At 31.1% G+C, this 23,957-nt stretch overlaps 1 protein-coding gene across 1 annotated transcript; it reads right to left on the bottom strand.

Moving 5' to 3' along the window:
* Window positions 1-23,957, bottom strand: LOC139501193 (transmembrane protein 185A-like). The gene is made up of 7 exons (XM_071290185.1): window positions 23,767-23,957; window positions 15,424-15,600; window positions 11,364-11,571; window positions 7,891-7,974; window positions 6,830-7,006; window positions 4,146-4,269; window positions 1-2,402 (listed from the first exon to the last, which is right to left on the bottom strand). Exons 1-7 carry the CDS (start codon window positions 23,802-23,804, stop codon window positions 2,176-2,178), a joined length of 1,035 nt encoding a protein of 344 aa, XP_071146286.1. The 5' UTR covers window positions 23,805-23,957; the 3' UTR covers window positions 1-2,175.

The raw sequence follows: 23,957 nt of genomic DNA, 5'->3' as shown, positions 1-23,957 counted from the left end.
TTAACTCAAATTTGTTTATTTAAGAACAAATACAATGATTTATCAAAATTTTATTCATACTATAAATATACTTATAATTCTTCCAATTATCACATTTAATATCTTAGTTAATCTGCAGTTAAAAATTAGTTTTAGCTCAAAAAATGTTTTCTAACTAATTGTTTGAGGGTTGTTTCGAAAATATATTGGAAAATTCTATCAGGCAATAATATTTTCACCAGCACATAGAGAAAAATTATTTCCTTCATTTCAAGCTAACAGAAAAAATCACATATCCAGATTGTTTTAGATAAAAATTTATCACTTAAAAATTAACACAAAGTAATAAATACATCTATTGTTAAATCTTCAAAACCTGAGCTATGTGAATTTTATGCCATATCTTCACTGTTGATCATTTTCATATTTTACACAGTTGTTAAACATGACACAATAAATTCTAAAGATGTGCTTTTATATGTTTTGATTTAAGATAATATATTACATTTCTAGTGCTCCAATTTAGAACAAAGGGTACATTTTTTCAGCTTAACCTTAACAATTAAATAATAAATTACTGTAGTATATGCTCATTCTTAGCAAGACCTGAAAATTTCTGTGATCCTGTATTTATTTCACTTAAAGATGTACTTTTACTTGCATCAATATAATAGTGTCACATCAAAAGATAAGAAATCTAGAATATGTTTGAAGTTTGGTAAATTACCTTTTATGAGCTTTTGAAGTCTTATACGAAATAAGAAATGGGTGTTATGGTGCAAAATATTTTACCCTGTACTGTAAATAAAACCCTAGAAGTTCGAACAGTTGACAAAAATTCCTAAACCTGACCTAAGTACACCCTTAAGTCATCTAAACAGAATGCAGATCTATAAAATTCATCTAATAAAACATTCAAGTTCACTTTATCCTGAACAGCAATTAAACATCAACTCAATCTGTTTTTTTCTTCATTTTGTAGAAAACAAAACTATAAAAATTGATGTTTCAAATATTTCTCATAAGAACTTAATCTTTTTTACATCATTTCCCTGATACAATGACTTCTATAATTGCTATAATTGACAGCTAAAAACTAAAAAGACAAGAAATTGCTTTTGCTTTTGTTTTAAAAGTGACAGTAAAGAATCTTTTTTTCTTTTCAGAGGACAATTGAAGATGATCAGAAATATTGAAAATAATTAGAGCGTTTGTGAGCATTTAGTGGCAAAATATTGCTTTCAATATGCAAATGTGAATTTTAAATTATAAATTGGATGTGTAATCAAAGAAAATTATCAAGGCAAAATTGTGAATAGAGTTATTTCCCTTAGTCCATTATATTGTAAGAAGAATAAACAAATTTATGACAAACAGAATCATTACAGAGATACTCAAATATACTATGGATTCAATAATGATTTCTGTGTCAATTTTTTTGTGGTTCAAGAATGTTACTATTGTTTTGGTTTCGTATGCTGTTGTTTCATCATATACTCATGTCAAAGTGTCTAAATAATTTGTTAAAACTACATCAATTTTGGCAAGCAATTTTAATATTTTATGTGATTTTTCAGAGTAGATTATTGATAAGGTAAATATAAATTGTCATGAGTTTGTCTTACTTTGATTTGTTTTCTTACATAGAAACACCATATAAACTAAGCTTGAAAAGAAGAAGTGCCAAAAAAAAACCCAGCAATAATTAGTTGGTTTACTGTATTCAAATGAACGGTTTCCCAAATACTTGAAAGCTCTAAAATTGGCTTCACAGGAATATCAATGAATCTAAAGTATACAAAATCATTAAAAGAGTTTCATAATTTTATATTCCTTCAATAATCATGACTTAAAGATAAAGGAAATTCCTTTATCATTTTTATAACCCTGTATTTTATATATATGCAAACATACACTGTAGACACATAAGTATGTCTCCCCTGCATTTCTGAAGAGTCAATGAGGCATGGCTAAGATTGTAAGACAGTGATACAGACATTATACCACATATGTGATGATGCATGTCACTTGATCTTATACTTAAAATTGCTTTCCACACAACTAAATCACAGAACTTATGGTGGACTTTTAAAACACCGGTAGAAAATGAAAAGCAATATCTATGACTAGCTATACATATACCCTTCCATAATTTACATAGCAGTCAAAAAAACATAAACAAAAATGATTTTAGTTTCAGTCTGGTGTTTCAATAGATATGACAGGTACAATTGGTTTGGGTTGCTCATCGTGTATGTATTTTTTATGTGGTAATCTGTCTGCCTTGTCTGGTGGTGGTGGCCGTGATTCCACTGTGAAATTATTGTCTTTATGAATTGTATATGATATATTCCCATACTCTTGTAATAATGGACAAATTCCTAACAGAAACTGACAGAAGTCTTTTCTGATTCCAAACCACCCTGAAAATAGACATAATAGTTACTGTACACATTACAAATTACTGGCTTGTAATTTCATCAGTCCCTTAAAAGTTTTACATTTAAAATTTCTTCCACAAAATGCACTTAGGCACTAAAAGAAAGTAAACAGTATCAAATCATTTTTATTTGTATGGATATTGAAGAAGCTCTTGATTTGAGAGATCACCATACTGTTTCATCAGATAATAATCCTTTAAAGTAGTTTGTGCATATACACATATATCTTATATAGGTGATTGTGTGTTTTAAGTAAAATTATGAAAATTTTGAATAATCGTGATATATATGTGTATGGTATATTAATATGAGTTTAGAATGTAATGGTATTCATATAATATACTTAGAATGTTATGGTACCCATAAAATTTACTAATGACTTGTTGTTACATGCATATATATTTTATATATGTTGTTTTAATATCATTATTGTCTGCATTTGGATCACGTCTCTATTGTACTCTTTCAAATAAATATTGGATTGAATTGAATTGAATAAAGAATTGGGCATTTAAAAAAAATGTGTTGACATACCACTGATTGAATGATTGATTGGTGTTGAACATCCAGTGCCATTATTTCATTCTTGTTCAGGACAATGCAAGTGAGGAGAATAAATTAAGGTGGTTCCTAACACTACAGGGAGATAACTCTGTAACATCAGCTAAACGTCTTAATTATGTTGTTTTGTTAATGGAATATTAAGCTCCTCAATGATCAAAATAAGTGTTTGTTAAACCGCTATATAACCAGTGTATTTTTTCTGTCAGATAAAACTGTTGGTTCAAATTTTTAGAAATTTTTATATTTTTGTCAAAGGGTCAAAGTAAATACTTTGTCAAAATTTTATGAAAATTAAACAAGCCAAATTAATTTTATTTAAAGTGTTGGGTACCACCTTATAGCTATGGTGAAGTCAGACCCACCATACTTTAAACTTATGCAAGATAAAATATCCATTAGAATCAATCAATGTAAGAAAGCAAAAGCTGCTTCAGCCTCATGTCATTTAAAAAATGTAAAATTTTATAATTTTTTTCTAGGTCAGCTACCTATATTCATACTCATTGAAGAGATATTTATATAATTGTTATATTCTACACATCTCTGTACAAGAGGAATTAAAGAATATACATGTGAGCTGTGTCGAAACGAATTCAACCTTATGCAAATCAATGTCAATACATCTGTTATAAACCTATTTCGGTTTTAATAAAAAAAAAATAAAAAAAAGTCTGACACTGTTTGCAAGTTTAATTGTAAATCCAATGTTACAAAACTAACCAAACTTCATCTTTTATTTAAGAAATGACTGTAATATTTTTTCTGTCTATGAAGAAATAACATAAAAAATTTGGTGCACACTGAATAACGCGCGTAGCAGGTTATTTAACAGTGTGCACAACATTTTTTATGTTATTTCGAATAGACAGAAAAAATATTACAGTCATTTCTTATAATTTAATTCTTAATTCCATTTTAAACTGTATAAAACCATGAAAAAACGTTGACGATGTGACGGTCACATGACTAAATTATGTCTATGGGCTGATAACAAAATAATGTCAGCCAATCAGAAGATGTGTTACATCCAAAATTAAATTATTTCACAGTATTTCCTATAAGAATGTTCCAAAATCAATAAGAGTCTTATACATGTACATATTTACGTACACTTGCGCATGGTTGATTTCAACCTGAAAAGTCTCCTATATTAATACTTACATTGGTTACCTCCCTTAGCACCAAATGAGAGACAGATCAATGTTACGAGAGATATAAACAATGGCACTGTAATGGCAGTATATTTAAAATGATTGTCACCGTCTAAACGATTGGCTAATAGTACCTGGAAAGAGACAAATATATAACATATAAATGGTTCTTCATACAAGAACGTGTCTTCATAGGCACTATCACATATCCTTGTCATTTAACCCAATTCTTTTTTGCATATTATATTGTAAATATCTACAGCCTTTTCAGTTGTTGTCTATTCAGTTGATGTCTATTCAGTTGTTGTCTATTCAGTTGTTGTCTATTCAGTTGTTTTGTTGTCTATTCGGTTGTTTTGTTGTCTATTCAGTTGTTGTCTATTCAGTTGTTGTCTTTGCAGTTGTTGTCTTTTCAGTTGTTGTCTATTCGGTTGTTGTCTATTCGGTTGTTGTCTATTCAGTTGTTGTCTATTCAGGTGTTGTCTATTCAGTTGATGTCTATTCAGTTGTTGTCTATTCAGTTGTTGTCTTTGCAGTTGTTGTCTTTTCAGTTGTTGTCTATTCGGTTGTTGTCTATTCGGTTGTTGTCTATTCAGTTGTTGTCTATTCAGTTGTTTTGTTGTCTATTTGGTTGTTTTGTTGTCTATTCAGTTGTTGTCTATTCAGTTGTTGTCTTTGCAGTTGTTGTCTTTTCAGTTGTTGTCTATTCGGTTGTTGTCTATTCGGTTGTTGTCTATTCAGTTGTTGTCTATTCAGGTGTTGTCTATTCAGTTGATGTCTATTCAGTTGTTGTCTATTCAGTTGTTGTCTTTGCAGTTGTTGTCTTTTCAGTTGTTGTCTATTCGGTTGTTGTCTATTCGGTTGTTGTCTATTCAGTTGTTGTCTATTCAGGTGTTGTCTATTCAGGTGTTGTCTATTCAGTTGTTGTCTATTCGGTTGTTGTCTATTCAGTTGTTGTCTATTCAGTTGTTGTCTATTCAGTTGTTGTCTATTCAGTTGTTGTCTATTCGGTTGTTGTCTATTCGGTTGTTGTCTATTCGGTTGTTGTCTATTCGGTTGTTGTCTATTCGGTTGATGTCTATTCGGTTGATGTCTATTCGGTTGTTGTCTATTCGGTTGTTGTCTATTCGGTTGTTGTCTATTCGGTTGTTGTCTATTCAGTTGTTGTCTATTCGGTTGTTGTCTATTCAGTTGTTGTCTATTCGGTTGTTGTCTATTCAGTTGTTGTCTATTCGGTTGATGTCTATTCAGTTGTTGTCTATTCAGTTGTTGTCTATTCAGTTGTTGTCTATTCAGTTGTTGTGTTTGATCTTATGATTTTGCTATTTGATCAGGGACTTTCTGTTTTGAATTTTCCTCTGAGTTTAGCAGACCTGTCAACTTTTGAAAATCTCCATGGGGGACTTAGTGCGCTTCCAGATTTTTAAAGGGTAAAATTTTTGAAGCGTTTCTGTGTGCACTGTTTTTTACTCTTAAAATAGTCTCATATCTTTTCTTTTTTCTTTTTGTATACCGATACTGATGATGAGCTTATAAGCCGTGATTTCTTTTATTTGCATGATTCTTGTACTTATTTTAAAAATTGACAAAATAACTTAAGAATAGAGAGAAATAGCATTAAAAAATAAAGGATTCAAAGTAAAGACCCCCCTTTTCCCCCTCAAAAGACCACCTTATCTTTGGACCATGACTGAAAGGACCTAAATCTATATGTCCTAAAGTTAGAAGAATAAAAACAGATTTTGATCAAGTTTATCAGTATAAATGCGAAAATGGATAAAATTTCTGTTTACAAATATTTATTAATTAATTTTGAGGATTGTTATGACCCATCAGGTTATTCAATTACATGCAACAACAAATTATGACAATTGTTGTGACCCTTGATTAGCGTAGGTTTGTCATAATATGTCCTCAGGTAAAATTATAGATTTTTTAAATTGATCAGAAAAATTTTAAAATCAGTAACCAATATTTTTTTCTGGTATATTTTGTAAAAATAAGGGTTTTGTCTATTTTATGATCCAGATATTGGGATTTGGGTTGAGGGCTGAAAATCAGGATGATATCGCGAAAATCGGGATAGCTGGCAGGTCTGGTTTAGTATTTTTTGGATTTTACTTTTTTCAATACAGCTATGGTCTTCAAGAAAACTTAATATCCAAAATTAATAAATCAAGGAAAGGTTATTTTCTGAAAAATTAATATACAAAATTATTAAATCTAGGATAATTTATTATCTTGAGGTCCATAGAACTCAGGGAAAATAACCTTATAATCTTGAATATTTACTTTTTTAACTATTTATGAAAATGTTCATGGATAGGATGCTGTGAAAGTACTTTTATTAGTGGGGAACCAATTTTCGTGGTTTTAGTGAATGACTTTATCCACGAATTTAAGTGTCCAACGAAATATAACAATGTTTGTCCAAATCAAGACAAGGAATGGAAAGATCTCCATGTAGGTTTGACTACCGATATGATCTAGAGAATACATTGAATATCGGCAAATCGGAGACTACTTTAATGAAGTCTCAGGGCAAATGCACTATGAACTACAACTGCAGGCAGGATAATACCCATTTAATTTTAAAATTCTAAACTGTACAACTTTTGATCTTTTAACTCTAAAAAGGGAGATAACTCAGACGTAAGTTATGATAAATAAAAATCATAATTTTTCTTGTCTTACCTCAAATACAAGTAATGGTACTACCATTAATGAATAACCTATGGCAGATGAAATATTTCCACGTCTTTGTTGCGGAATAATGTCTGGCGATTTGATTAATATAATGGCTAGAATAATAGCATATAATACACCTATCATGGCTGTACACATCAAAATCCAAATTGGAATGAAAACAATCTATAAAAGAGAAAACAGACAAAAGCTCATAAGAGGACAGAAATAATAATAGTATTAGAGCTAATTTCCTAATGCATGTAGAGCAAGACTTTGGTTAGCTTGCTTGCTTTGTTTTTATATTGTACAATCATAATTGGGATAATGTCCAAACAAATTTAAATATAATATATACAGATTTTACTATGCCTACATATATTGTTTGAAGATCTTACTTACAAATCTTGGGTAAATATTTATACAATTTATGCAAGCACGCCAACCAAAGTCTAACTCTACAAGCATTAGGAAATTAGCTCTAAAAGTCAGAAATGACAAACTGTGCTTACATTCTATTACCGTAATCACGGTCTATAAAGTTTATCAATCTTTTCATCAGGAATATGACAATTGTTTTCCATTCATTTGAAGTGTTTGAGATTTTGATGTTATCATTTGATAAGCACCTTTCCAATTTGAATTTTGCTTGGAGTTCGGTATTTTTGTTATTTTACATTTTTTTTCATTTCAGTGTTTCATCCTTTATCTGCTTAAATAACGTTAGCTTACTAAAAATTCTCTTTTTCACAAATTTTATTCTCAGTTTATCTTTTTTCCATTTTTAACAGGGTAACATGGCTAGTGCAACTTACGGTGCAGGAACTTCTGTCACTTATGAAGCACCTGAGTTCCGCCAAGATTTTGGTAACACGGGGTTCATTTTGCTCAATTTTTTTTTGCAGTAGTGCACGTTATTTGGACTGTTGTTTGTCTTTTCATCTTTCTTATTTTTTGCCACATTATTCCCAGTTTTTTAGTGCCTCATGATATCTTCCCTTATTTTGGTAATTTTTCTTTTAATTTAATTTTTAGTTTAAATATATTCAAACATTACAATTTGTACATACCACCCAGCTCCATTGGATGACTTTATCTAATCTCAGAGATAGAAATATAAATTGTAGAATATTTACAGAACAAAACAGCTCCATCTGAAATAGAAATATCATGATTAAAAAAATAAACTGTGTGAAAAATGTATTGATAGGATATATAAATTAAACCATTTAACCAAATTTTGTCATTTTTTATTCATTTCAATCTTGATTAAAATCAGTTCAGATTTGGTTTTCAGACTTGTATTCAGTTTCTGACATCAAATTTGCTGTATTCTTTGAATTAGGCTATTGCAAGTGCATAAAATTGTTAGTTTCTCCGAGTGACATTACACTTCAAATTATCTAGAAACAGAATGATCAATTGTTGGGGTTCAACACCCCTTTCAACACTGTCGGTTTTAATGTGGAATCAATTTTTATTGGTGAAATAAGCTGGAGTGCCCAGAATGAACTACCACCATCAGCAGTAAAACTAAAAATCCTAGTCAATCATTAGTGAGGCTCCCGCAGGGTCAAAAATGACCTGCGACCTCTGGGCTTTTTAGAGGCGACTTACGATCTGAGGGCCTTTTAAAAACGACCTGCTACCTGTAAAATTTGGAAAAAAACGACCTCCGACCAACTTCCGTCCTCTGTGTTGGGATATCGACCTGCGACCTATACATCAGGGATGGGGTAATTAAAAATGTAATGGTAATTAAGTGTAATGCATTACAATTTTCCATGTAATGAATGTAATGTGTAATTGAGCATTTTTTAAATTACATGTAATGATAATTTAATTAATTACATTGAAAAAAGCATGTAATGCTCAATTACTTTTGAATTACATTTCAATTACATGTACTTTTATGGTGTTACAGTTAAGGATTTGTGTTTAATCATATAAATTGTAAAATTATATATATTTTTCAAATATTAATATCAATGCTTTTTTGATGTATGAAGTCTGTAATTTATTCTGAAGTTTTTATATCATTTATTTGACCTACAGATTTTTTTGAATAGTCTTATAATTTAAAAAAATGTGATAATTATACTTGTTCAGTTTTTAAGAGAGATCTTTAACTAAATAGATTGAAAAGTAATAAACACCTTGTTAAACAAAAACAATAAAATGTGTCACATCTTTCTGAGACAGTTCATTTAGAATTTAAAATCACTGCATACAATCATTTTGTCAAATTAGTATACACAAAAGGATTATAGAACTTAAAATTAACAGCTGTAAAAACAAACAGCAATTCATCAGATTAAAATGTCCAGGGGCAATGCCACTATTACAGATATTTTATCTAATCAGCAAAATATTGCTAATATATATTTAGACATTATATACATTGTTTGTACTAAAAATTATTTTCAATACTGTGACAAGCACACTTTTTAATATTTTTAAAGTAAAATAAAAAAATATTTTAAATTCATTTATAATTTCTTTATTCATATTATGTTTAATTCAAATGAGTTCATTTCTGAGATGCCAAAATACCCCTTGATGTATTGGCAAGTTAATAGGAACAAATTCCCTCTCCTATGAATATAATGATCTTCTAATCATAAAACTTCCGTGTCCTGATCAAGCAATATCTTGCACAACATTATAGCTCCTGTGTAAGACTATTTTCAATGGCTGTTTTCAGACCAGAAGATTCAGACTAATTGACAAAACATTAAAATAACTATATTAAATGATTATCAAATGCAACGCTTAAACTGTGCTTTCATGAATATTTTACACATGCATTATATAAACATGTAAAATATTGTTAGAAAATATCATGATGAAATGTAATGTGTAATTTAATTAATTACTTTAGTAAAGTAATTGTAATTTAATTAATTACATTTCAAAAACTGTGTAATGTGTAATTAGTGTAATTGACCATTTTTGCAATGTAATGTGTAATTTAATTAATTACATTCCAATGTAATTGACCCCAAGTCTGCTATACATTTCCCTTAAAAACAACCTTTCGACGAATTTAAAAGTGACTTTGCGACCTGAGGCGGGTACCCTGTGGGAGCCTCAAGAGTAAAGGCTAATGTTCCTGCCACTTGTGGGGTTCAAACTCACAGCCTCGGTATTGACAGGATAGAAAAACAGTATAGTACTACTAAGAATTCTTGGCCACAAAGGTCCCATTAGGGCTATTCAATTAAAATGTATTTGGGAGGGTAGGAAGGGACTTTCAAAATATCCCAGAAATCAAGAACCATTTTTTAGATAATTTTGCAAATAAATCATGAGTCAAATGGAGATAATAAAATGTTAAGTACCCAAAATTGGCAGAGTTTGAATTTACCAAATATTTTGTTATTGTTCAAATTCTGCTCTTATTTTCTTTAATGGCCATGTCTGAAGTCAGTTTGGGTCATAAACTGAACATCTTTAGCAGCCTCTATAAACTTCAATTTGGTAGATTTTGTACTAAAAATACACAAAACCAGGTTTCTGAATTTTTTTATAACTTTCATTCAAACCTTAAAGGGGCACTAGCTACGATATATAAAAAAAAATAAAGTATGATTTTTTTTAGATCAATCATTAATCAAATTGGAATAATGAAATAATAATTTGCTTTTAGCAATCAATTTCCTTTAATTTTGTTGAAATAAGCGATTAAACATAATTTTTGACTGATTCACTTGCAAGTGAAAACGTCATCATCATTCTAACCGGTATTCATGTGAACTTCAAGTTAACCCCTAGCTAGAGATTGACAACGCATGCATTGTACGTGTACTGGTTATTTAAAGAAAAAGAATGTCAACAATGAAAGTGAAACTACGGTAAATCATTTGATTACTAATTCGATGCACATAAAATCATTCTTATATGGTTAAAAACAATGAGAAACATCTATTTTTAATCTATAAAATAAAATCAAACAGACCTATAAAAATCCAATTGCACGTGTTGGTTTAATCTATTCGTATCTTTATTTTTGTTTACATCGCTTATATGGTCATCTGAGGTCAAATCGATAGTTAATTAGATGGCGTCTGGACTAAAATACACACGAAACGAACCTATATATTATCTACCTCATGCTCTGTAAACTGTTTATTTTAGACTTTTGATAGTTTGAATAAATGTTTTACATTGTTATAAACCAAATATGAGAATTTGAGTCAAATCGGTTACAATGAATTTGACAGCTAGTGCCCCTTTAAACCATCATCTAGGCTAGCACTTTTTTCATTAAAACCTATTAATATATCTCTGACAAAATTAAGCAACCGCACAAGAGTGTTCATGCTTTTACAGCACACATACATATGCAATTACCTTTGAACATATCAGACAACCTACCTCAAAAGAGCGTTCATTTTTTACAGCCCATACACAAATACTAATGGACAACTTACCTCAAAAGAGTGTTCATTTTTACAGCCCATACATAAATACTAATGGAAAACTTACCTCAAAAGAGTGTTCATTTTTACAGCCCATACACAAATACTAATGGACAACTTACCTCAAAAGAGCGTTCATTTTTCACAGCCCATACACAAATACCAATCGATACAACTGACATAAACATTAAAGGTATAAAAACAAGTATCCAGGAATGGTGTTCAGTCTCTAAATTATCACAGGCTAAAATTTCGAACATCAGCAATAGCAGGTGCAGTCCTGTACATATTACCATAGCTTTATATTGGACATAGCCATTGCCTTCCATTCTGAAATATAAAATAACAACCATATAGCTTTATACTGGACATAACCATTGCCTTTTATTCTGAAATATAAAATTACAACCATATACATGTAGCTTTATACTGGAATTATACTAAGAAAGAAAGTAAGTAAAACAATTTAACAAAATACAAATATATCATAAACAATAACATACACCTGACCAATAGGTTCTATAAGTCCCTTTCAAGATCATAAAACATATACAAATAGTGCCGTTTATCATCAAAATATAAGTTGTAAATTTAGAATTTATTGTGAGGCTTTTATTAATGCGAAAAAAGTGACCAGGTGAGTGCCATAATGAAAGGAACTTGCATCCGAATTTGGTACATATATTTGTATGCAGATTTTCATAAAAACTCAATCATTATTAATCTTGTTTTAATGAGCCAATAATACATGCACACAATAGTTTCTTAATAAACACTTTTGATTATTTGATTGATGGATTGGTGTTTAATGCCACTTTCAGCACAATAGTGCTAATTTTTGAGGGTCAGTTTTTGTTGGCAAGGAAGCCAGAATTACTGAAGAGAAAACACTGACCTTCAGTATAATGTTAAAATATCCATATCTACGGATATGAACGTAGATAACGAATTTATCCCCGGTCTTAATCCAAATCGGACGAGTTTTATGGAAATTCAGGTACAAAGTGTAACGTAAAAACAACGTTTTTTTCATTATCTAAAAAAAATTTATTGGAAATTTTACATAGTTTCTACGGGGTGTGGTCAAATATGAAACATTTTTAATACGGAGACAGAGAAACTTGATTGAGTCAAATTTGGCGCTCAATGTTGTGAGAGTTACGTCATAGATAGTGTGACGCCAACGTGGGTCATTTGCATTGCTAGGTCAGTAGTCCCATTCCTTGAAAATGTGGTAGTCAAGTGATGCATTTAATGAAATGAGTGTAAATGATCGACATAATAGGACAAAATTGAATTAAATATTTAATTACAAACATCATGGATAATCTACAGAATTCAATATTTCACAAGGAGCAATCATGGAACGAAGGAAAACTTGCGTGAAGTTCCCGGGGACAATGGTTAGCAACGTCCGGGGATATGGGTTAGCAACACCCAGGGGCTATGGGTTTTGTAACGACGTGTGTTAACCAATCAAAATCCTAGATATATACTAAGCCGGGGAAAATGCATAATAGTATGGGATTGTATTGAAAATAATAGCTGCCTTCAATTGTACATAAAAAATGTAATGTAGAATATTGTGAATGTTCAGTAGTTGTCATTTGTTGATGTGGTTCATGAGTGTATGTCATCTTTTATATAGAATAGACCATTGGTTTTCCCGTTTGAATGGTTTTACACTAGTCATTTTTAGGGCGCTTTATAGCTTGCTGTTTGGTGTGAGCCAACTGGCTCCATGTTGAAACCATGCTTTGAACTATAATGGTTTTTCTTTTACAAATTGTAACTTGGATGGAGAGTTGTCTCATTTGCATTCATACCACATCTTCTTATATCTATATGATAGATATATTTATATTTACCATTTATCACCATAATTATATATAACATATCACCAAATAGGGAAAATATGACATGAATGATGTTATTCACGTGTACCTGATTATCTTAAGTTATATAATAGTATAGAATGGAGCAGACTTTTCAAAGTTGAAAAAATCATGTGTCTGATCCTTTTTTTATCATTTATGACAATTAAGTGGTCCTTTTTCTTTTATCATTTATGACAATTAAGTGGTCCTTTTTTCATCATTTATGACAAGTAAGTGGTCCTTTTTCTTTTATCATTTATGACAATTAAGTGGTCCTTTTTTCATCATTTATGACAATTAAGTGGTCCTTTTTTTCATCATTCATGACAATTAAGTGGTCCTTTTTTTCATCATTTATGACAATTAAGTGGTCCTTTTTTTTTTCATCATTTATGACAATTAAGTGGTCCTTTTTTTTTCATCATTTATGACAATTAAGTGGTCCTTTTTTCACCATTTAGGACAATTAAGTGGTCCTTGTTTTTCATCATTTATGACAATAAAGTGGTCCTTTTTTTTTCATCATTTATGACAATTAAGTGGTACTTTTTTTTCATCATTTATGACAATTAAGTGGTCCTTTTTTTTCATCATTTATGACAATTAAGTGGTCCTTTTTTTCATCATTTATGACAATTAAGTAGTCCTTTTTTTCATCACTTATGACAATTAAGTGGTCCTTTTTTTTCATCATTTATGACAATTAAGTGGTCCTTTTTTTCATCATTTATGACAATTAAGTGGTCCTTTTTTTCATCATTTATGACAATTAAGTGGTCCTTTTTTCATCATTTATGACAATTAAATGGTCCTTTTTCAATCGTTTATGACAATTAAGTGGACCTTTTTTTTCCATCATTTATGACAATTAAGTGGTCCTTTTTTTCATCATTTATGACAATTAAGTATGTTCTAACTACCAAATACAATGTACAACCTCAGTCATTCAATTTAATTCTTAACAAGTAAAACATTTCCACATTATATCAAATAGATATTATGTTTCATACTAATAGATGTCACTTTTGTTTGAGTGACAAATGCATTGAACAACAAATAAATGACGTCTCAGTTTTTTTCTGTATTTTCAAATATGAAATTGACTCCCTGCATTTTAACATGCACACTAATTCTCGAATTATTATTGTGTCAATAAATAATTATTTTTTTTCTCTTTCTGATGCATGGTCTTGTACTTTTTTGTGTGAAAGTTTTTGAAGCTCCTGCAAAATTATACACATAAATCTCTGCATTTTAACATGCACACTAATTCTCAAATTAGTCATCATTATTTATATCCAATAAAATTATTATTGTATCAATAAACAATATTTTTTTCTCTTTTTGATGCATGTTCCTGTACTTTTTTTATGTGAAAGTTTTTTGAAAATCCTCCTTTTTTTCTATTAACATACATCAGCTTTCCTTATAAAATACGAAATTGACTCCTTGCATTTTACATGCACAGTAATTTTCTATTTTGTCATCATTAATATACAATTAATTGTATTAATGTGTCAATAAATAACATTTTTCTTCTTGTTCTAGTGCATGTTCTTGTCCTTTTTTATGTGAAAGTTTTTTGAAAATTTTGCATTTTTTTTATTCATCAGCTTTAAATCTCTGCATTTTAACATACACACTAATTCTCAAATTAGACATCATTATTTATATCAAATAAAATTATTATTGTGTCAATAAACAATATTTTTTTCTCTTTCTGATGCATGTTCCTGTACTTTTTTATGTGAAAGTTTTTTGAAAATCCTCATTTTTATCTATTAACATTCATCAGCTTTCCTTATAAAATACGAAATTGACTCCTTGCATTTTACATGCACAGTAATTTTCTATTTTGTCATCATTAATATACAATTAATTGTATTAATGTGTCAATAAATAACATTTTTCTTCTTGTTCTAGTGCATGTTCTTGTCCTTTTTTATGTGAAAGTTTTTTGAAAAATTTTGCATTTTTTTTATTCATCAGCTTTATAAGAAATTGGAAAAGTCAATCTTTCGTTCTAGTTCATTGTTTATCATTTACAATAATAAAGTCACACAAACTTTCTGAATAATCATGTACAGTAATAGATTTGTAAAATTCTAAATTTCTTTTCATTTCTTCAGTTTTTAACTCTACATGTGTGCCAGTTGAGGACCACCGTGCATGATTTTCTCGCGGTGTTGAAGACCCATTGATGGCCTTGGCTGTTGCCTTCTCTTTGGTTCTGTTGTTGTCTCTTTGACATATTCCTCATTGCCCTTCTCAATCTTATTAAAGTATTGTAAAATATTTATGTCACCTGTATTGTGGATTTTTCCACCAAATATAACTGCCAACACCTGCACCCGCCATTACCACAATCTTCCAGATCCATATCGGTAAAAATATCACCCAATAACTCCATTCGATTGTATTGTCTAATCTTAGAGCAAACAAGAATGAAAATAGTAGTAGGCAGGAAAACACAAGGAATTTACTGAAAAATAAAGAACAAATAAGTTTTATCATAATCTATAAATAACCATGCAATCATTTACTTTAGGCCCTAAATTTAGGGGTTGCAACCCATATACATGTATGAGGGTTTGGATGGGGTTATATGATTAAAGAATAATGCCCTTAAAAAATGAAGATTAGGGAATAACGGGCAAAAAAAATGAAGATTATAGAAAAAAGTGGTTAATTTTTTGAAGATTAGAGAAAAAACAGGTTAATTATTTGAAGATTAGAGAAAAAAGGGATGAAAATTAAATGTTTACAGAATAAGTATAAAGATTGAGTAAAGCCATTTCAATGGATATTTTATAGTATGTCTTTTTTATGTTGTGATAGTACATGTATGTACATTTGTACACTATTGTTTCAGATAAGGGCGAAGGTTGGTACCTTTTAAAACATTTGCACCTGTCCTAATTCAGGAACCTGATGTTCAGTGGTTGTCATTTGTTGATGTGGTTCGATCATACATTTGTAAGTGTTTCTTGTATCTTATATAGATTAGACTGTTGGTTTTCCTTGTTTGAATGATTTTACACTCATCATTTTTTGGGCCCTTTATAGCTTGCTAATCTGTTTAATTTTTCGGACAAGTTGGCATGCCTTTATCAGTCAGGGGACTTACTTAAACAAGTGATTTTCTAAATCACTGATTCAAGTAACATTATTTCCATAAAGGTTGGAAGTTAGAGTTGTCTTTCTTTAATAATCACCTATTTAAGTAGTACAAATTAATCACTAGAAGAAGTGATTTAATATTAGTGTAGCTTTAAATATAGAATACTAATGATCCACGGACTAATTATGTTTCTAAACTTATCAGAACCAACATCTGTGTTGTCTAGGATGACCAGGTCATTTCAGGTGATGACCTTGTACTGAATCTAGGATAATGACATAAAAATCACTTGTTTAAGTATCAGACCTCAATTTCCTTCCCAAAAATCACTTCTTTAAGTATCATTCTTTTAATAACCCCAACTAATTTCAACACCCCCGAACAGTGAAATTTTTATTGCGAACAGTAGAATTTTATTACATAATCTGAAAGACGAAACCTTGAACTTCACAGGAAAAATACTCCCACTGCTGTGAAAAATCTTTTAAGAAAGTATCAGTTCATTATGTAAAGCCATTATTATAGCATTTTTTCAACTAAAATAGAATTTTCAGGTAAATGATAGCATCAAAGGCATAAACCTTGCTACTTAAAAGAAGCAAAAAGTTCATATCTTTTAATTTTACTAATTAAAAGATGTTATTTAAACCTATGTGTTTAAAATTTTGAAAAAACTACAAAATCCCAATTTGTGACAAAACCTCGAATTTGCTACTCAAATAAGTGATTTAAAAATCACTTATTTCAGTAAGTCCCCTGACTGTTTATGACAGTGGGATAAAAATCCTTTCTGTTAGTGGGTGCCGTGGAATTGCATTTTGGCAGCTTTGTTAATTTCAACAGAATATGATTTTTTTTATTCATGGGGTTAGTTGTTATGTCTTTATATCATGTATATAGAGGTTCATTAGTGGGACAAATTAGCAGTCCTAAATTCAGCAGGAGTTAATTAACTCCTTTCAAATAGTTGGCATATTGGCAGTCCAGATGGGATATATAAAGTTGGGGCAAGATAGTCTGTGGCCAGTTGTCATGGATCCATCATTTCTCCATGAATTTGTACCCCTCATTCGTTAATTGTATATTGTTTTTGATTTTTGGTATATATATGATCCTGTACAAAATGTATTATTTCATTCATTTCCTTCAAGTTTCATGATTACCGCAAAACCATAGCAACAGACAAAGGAGGAAATAATGTTCAATATACCTACCATATTTTTGACAATCCAACTGATAGTTACACAATCAATGCATACCTAACAAAATGCAACTTACTAATCAATGGGAAAAATGTGGACAAATTGTTCTATAGAGATATTGAACACATACACAAGATCATGTCTAATACGCAAATCAATGGTGCAAATATAAACACTGACCTCCTGAATAAAAACCTAGCATCAAAATTAATTGAGGCACTAGATTGTCTTAAAAAATCAGCAACACCGAATCCTGGCTTACCTGAGAACAAATCTACAAAAAGTTCAAATGAGGAACGTTGTATTAAGTGCAATAGGAACTGCAAATCTAGGGCAGTATTGTGTCATAACAATCACTGGGTTCATTATAAATGTGACAAGTTGTCTGTAGAAGATATTTCCTCCATCGAAAAGAATGATAAAACATATCAATGTAAAAGTTGTGACAGTACAAAGGTAAATATACTTGACACACAGAGGGGCAATGGTGGGACTTACCACAACGTCCCTTCTGTGTTAAAGTACCACCAATCCCATATAACTTGTACTACTAGTCCTGAAACACATCTAAAAACATATGGAAATAGCATCCAGTCAGAAGTAAGACATATTACTAGTGCAAGAGCCATACTTATAGAGGAGAACCTTATACAATGCTCTGTATGTGATGAAGCCCTAAATGATACAGAAAATATCTGTCCAGAGTGCAATTTAGTATGTCATAACAGCTGTCTTGATACCAATACAAATTCCTGTTACACTTGTGCTGGCTTGTTAGATCAGAGGTCCAGTTCAAACACATTAGAAACAGTTTACAAACTCCATACCTCTACAAATTCTATCTTGGTACAGGACATTATTGATCAATCTCAAGATGGACATCCATTATCTACAAAATCTTCAAACCATTCGGATTGTCTCAACACACAGTTACCCAATCTCAATACTAAAGACTTATCAACATCCTTTTCAGATCTAGAAACTGTTGTTCAAACCACATGCAAATCTATTGAATCTAATAGCCATGTAGCTAAGAGTAATCACAACAACATTGAATTAGCATGTACCAACACGTCTGCAGTACCTAAAACTGCCAATCCTTCCATTCCGGATATTCCTATGCCTCACAATCATCATGTTACAAATTCAAAAGAAACAAGTAAAAAAGATCAGGGTAAAGAAATTTCGGCCAAAGACTTTAAACTTCTAGAGCAAAAGTTAAAGAAAAAAGAAGAACAATTAAAGATTAAAGAAGCTATATTAAATGACAAATCAAATGACAAGACAAGTATTTTAGATAGACTATTCAAAGCAGAAAGTAGAAACCTAGAACTAGAACAATCTCTTAAAACCCTAAATCAATGTTTAGATAACTCCGTGAAGAATCAAGCCCACATGGATAGTAAGACAACTGACAACCATAAACAAAAACAGCCAGCTGAAGATCTCATCAGAGGTATACATGAAAGAGTAACCGAGTACGTCCTAAAAAAAGTTGATCGGGAACTTAGTCTTCTCCAATCCTTGGATACAGATAGTCCTCTACAAGAGAAATCTACACATGTCAATAGTGCTCCAACTAGCTCCGTCCAACACAACGTTGAATATGCAAATTATCGCAATAGTGCTCCAACTAGTTCCGTCCAACACAACATTGTCTATGCAAATCCACATTTTCCGAGCTACCCATACAACACTCACTATTCCAGAGATTACAATATTCCAGCCACTAATTATAATAGTACATCACATTATCAGTGGGGCAATGGTGGGACTTACCACAACGTCCCTACTGATAGTCATGATCCGTGCTATCCACACTCTCACAACTGGAATAATTATCAGGACAATATCCACAAGAGTTACTACCCGGAAACAAGTACTCCAGATTATTATACCCAAGGTAACTGGTGGGGCAATGGTGGGACTTACCACAACGTCCCCCCAGAAACCTTTCATCATTCTCATAATCGGCATTCTGCAGAAAATCATGTTTGTTTTTCTAATTTAATCTCACTTACTCCGACTCAACTTTCTGCTAATTCTGCTAGTAATACAGAGGCAAATTGTAGAGAAAAAACATCTACAGCAAGATTTCATAATTCTTCGTCTTCCTCTATAACGAACACTCCAGAAGAGAAAGATAAAACTTCTCCAATACTTCACGGTTCAAGAATAGGTCAACCTCTATATTATTCACAAGACAAATCGGAACAGGATTTTTTATACAAGGAACTGTTCCAATTCGAAAGGCACAAAATGTTGTCATAAACATCGACACGTTACTTACTGAACAAATGAATACAAGCAGTGATGGAATTATTGAATACGATGTTTTAGATTTTAAAAATGACTGTATAAATGTACATTGTGTAAATAAAGATAAAGATGTACGTAGCAACTCTACTCTGAGAATTTTAGATTTTAACTGCAAAAACATATTGACATGTGGTCCACTATTTAAAGAGTTGGAAAGCAAAATTGATATATTTCTTCTCCAAGAACACTGGCTATATGACTGCCAACTAAATCTATTACAAGAACTACATAGTGATTTTACTGGAACGGGTAAAGCAGTTGATTCTAATGATCCTATTCAACCTCTTCATATGCCTCGTGGCTATGGAGGTGTAGCTATATTGTGGAAAAAGAATCTTGACAAACTTGTTACAACTTTACCAATTGGAAATGAGAGAATACAGTGTATTGAGTTGTCTGGAAATCAGAAACTTTTATTTATTTCTATTTATCTTCCTTGCAAATCGTCAGATAACCATCTAAATGAACTTTATGAATGTATTGACCAATTACATGAGATCATGGAGGTTTATAAAACCACTCACCAGATAATTATTGGTGGAGATTTTAATGAAAATATTTTTAAAGAAAATAACTCTAATAGAAAAAATTATATACTTGATTTCATGTCAGACCATAACTTGTCTACTACAGAAGTTGGAATTACCTATACACATACCAGTGGCATATCATCTTCTGCAATTGATTATATACTTTACCAAGAGAAATTTAAAGATTTCATAATAAATGTTGAAAAACCTGACATTATTTCAAACGTCTCGGATCATCTTCCAATTCTACTACAACTCAAATATAAATTTCCCTGCATTAATTCCGTAAGTCAAACACAGGTGACTACCCACCATAAGGTCAAATGGAACAATATAGATAGAGATAGATATAAAATTCTAGTTGAAGAAGGCATAGCTCTATTAAAAGTCGATCCAATGAACCCTAATGAACTGGATCAAGCTTTTCAGACTCTCAACCATACTCTTACTAAAGCTACTTTGGCTGTTGCTCCCAAAAAGAAAAAAAAGATACGGAAGAAGAAATTACAAATTATGACTGAAAATATTTCTCAAGCAATATCAGAGAAAAAAATAGCATTCTTTCAGTGGAAACAAAATGGTCGTCCACCTGACCCCAACCATCCTCTTACTATTCAGAAGAAAATCACAACTTCCTCTCTTCGTAAACAATGCAGAATAGAAACTGCACTACAGAGAATACAAGAACGGCAGAAAATCATTGATGCAGGGTATAACGATCCGGCACTTTTCTACAGCCTTATAAAAAAACAAAGAGGTAGACTTTCACGCTTTATTGAGGAACTAACTGTTGATGAAGAAATTTTCCAATCTCCCGAAAATGTAATGAAGGGCTGGAATAAACATTTTGGTGACCTAGCAAAAAAGTCCAACAATAACTCTTTTGACACTAATTATCTAAATTCAATTGAAAAAGAAGCTACCCATATTATTAACAAATGTAAAGATACATATATTCATCAGGAAATTTCTACTGAAGAGATAAAAAGAGCTGTCTCAAAACTCAATACAAACAAAGCTGAGGATTTTTATGGTTTAACAGCTGAACATTTTATCCATGGAAGCGAATCTTTATTACAACATTTACAACATCTGTTGAATATCTGCTTTAAATTCTGCTACATACCGGATTTACTGAAAATCGGAACTTTATTTCCTGTGTTCAAAAATAAAGGGGATGTAAAAAATGCCAAAAATTATAGAGGAATTACTATAACTCCAACATACTCAAAAATTATAGAAAAAATATTGAAAGAAAGAGAAAATCCAAAAATTATAATTTCACAAAACCCTCTTCAAAAAGGATTCACTGAGGGCACGTCTCCACTGATTTGTGAACTTTTTATAGAAGAATTTGAAAGGGAAAGCAAAGACCTTAAACTTCCAGTCTACATAGCCTTATTAGATGGCAAGTCAGCTTTCGATGTTGTGGTACATGCTAATTTGATCCGTCGTATGTTCCAGATAGACTTCACGGAACAATCCATACTATTACTAAATAATCTATATGTAAATGCATCTTCTCTTATCAAATGGAATAATATAATGTCAAAAGAGATGTTCACTATTGATCAAGGGGTCCGTCAAGGAGGTGCATTCAGCGCTGACTTATATAAAATCTACATTAATCCTCTGCTTAACATTTTAAGTACATCAGGTCTTGGTGGAAGAGTAGGGAACATAAATTGTTGTGCTCCTACATGTGCTGACGATGTAGCACTTGTCTCCAACAACCCTCTAGAATTACAAACCATGATTAACATTGCTTTGGATTTTAGCAAAAGAGAAGGGTATTTATTACAGCCTACAAAAAGCGTTATTATTCCAGTAAAAACATGCCGCAAATTTTATGAAATTGAAGATGGATTTTGGAAATTAAATGGAAAAAACATGCCAATTGTTTCGAACGCCTCACACATAGGAATTCAAAAATCTGACAAAAATTCTGCTGAATCGACAGTAAATGAAAATATAAAGAAAGCACGTAGAGCAATGTACAGTTTAATGGGTACAGGCCTCCATGGAGAGAATGGTCTAGATAGTAAAACTTCAATAGCATTGATAAGAACATATATTCTGCCAATATTAACTTATGGTTTGGAAATTTTATTACCTAAAGGAAAAATACTAAATAATATATCTATTCAATATAAAAAATGGATCAAACAAATTCTGTCTTTAAATTCTAACGTAGCAGATTCTGCAGTTTATACTTTATCTGGTTTACTCCCTATAGAAGCTGAAATCCACGTCAAAGCTATCAATCTTTTTGGAAACATATCTAGAGCGAATTGTGATTCAATTGAATGGCGGATAGCCGAAAGACAGTTACAGATAAAATCTCATAATAGTTGCAGCTGGTTTATTGAAGTCAAGGAATTATGTTTAAAATATGAAATTAATGACTTATATGCTTATTTAACCAATCCGTTATCAAAATTCCAATGGAAAAAGCTAGTTAAATCCAAAATTCATGACTATTGGACATCTAAAATTACTGATGAGTCAAAAGGTTACTCAACTCTTAAATTTATGGACCATAAATATAATATTGGATCTGTACATCCTTTAGCTATATCAGTTAATGCAAATCTAAAGGACATCAGAAAAATTCCTGTACGTCTTAAAATTTCAACTGGGAACTATATCCTACAAACCCACAAGGCATCATTTTCAAAGAATAACTTTATAAGTCCAACTTGTAAACTCTGTGGTAAAGCGGATGAAACGATGGAACATTTTATTCTATTGTGTGAAAAGTTAGAAGAGACAAGAATACCACTTTTGTCAAAGATCTTAGATAATGGAAGCCTGATCCTAGCCAAAGTTGCAACTTCGTTTCCAATCGATCTTATCCAACTAATCATCAATCCGTTCTGTTATGTAGACATTAATGCAAACAGAGCTGTTTTTGAGGAAACCAGTAATATTTTGGAACCCCTGTGTAGACAGTTGCTTTATAATATGCATAACAAACGCTATGCTTTATTAGCTAATATAGATAAGCAAGGCAGTAGAAAATCTAACTTCTAATTGCTTAATAGTGTAGTTTAGTAAGATTGGCCTTGCAAGTACATATCGGGCACACATGGTCCCAGAATGAGTTGTTTTTGTATTCAAAGAACATTTTAGTTTTATTTCTATCAAAGTTTTTTCTAATGTTTTATTTTGTGTATGTAACATAAATTCTTGAGGTGGCGGAAAATTTTAATATATGAAGTGATGCGCGTTGTATTGTGTTATATTGCGTATTGACATTTTCCTCTGTGTGAATGGAGGTGTGCCTTGATTGGCAGAATTACGATTACAGATACAGATACAGATTCATGTCAATTAAAGGGAGTGACAGTACATTTTATAATAATAACAATAATACTTTATTCCAAAAGCAAGTACAGCTTATATAGGTACTGTCTGAATCAGTGAATGGTCTAGATTATGTTTTAAAAAAAAATACACAATATAATATTTCAGACCTAGGGTTGAAATCCTGAAATAGATTCCGTAAATTCATTTTACGGTCATGACTTCAACATTAATACGTGTATGGATCAAGTGGTAGCCATCACAATCACAGTGGAATCTAACAGATATACGTAGAATGAATCAGTCACTATTGTCAAATGCAAGAAAACATATGGCCGCTCATATCGTTGAGGAAATATTT

This window comes from Mytilus edulis, chromosome 13 (assembly GCF_963676685.1).
Source record: "Mytilus edulis chromosome 13, xbMytEdul2.2, whole genome shotgun sequence".
NCBI classification, from domain to species: domain Eukaryota; kingdom Metazoa; phylum Mollusca; class Bivalvia; order Mytilida; family Mytilidae; genus Mytilus; species Mytilus edulis.
The sequence above is the reverse complement of the archived record's forward strand: the minus strand, read 5'-3'. Positions and strand labels throughout refer to the sequence as shown.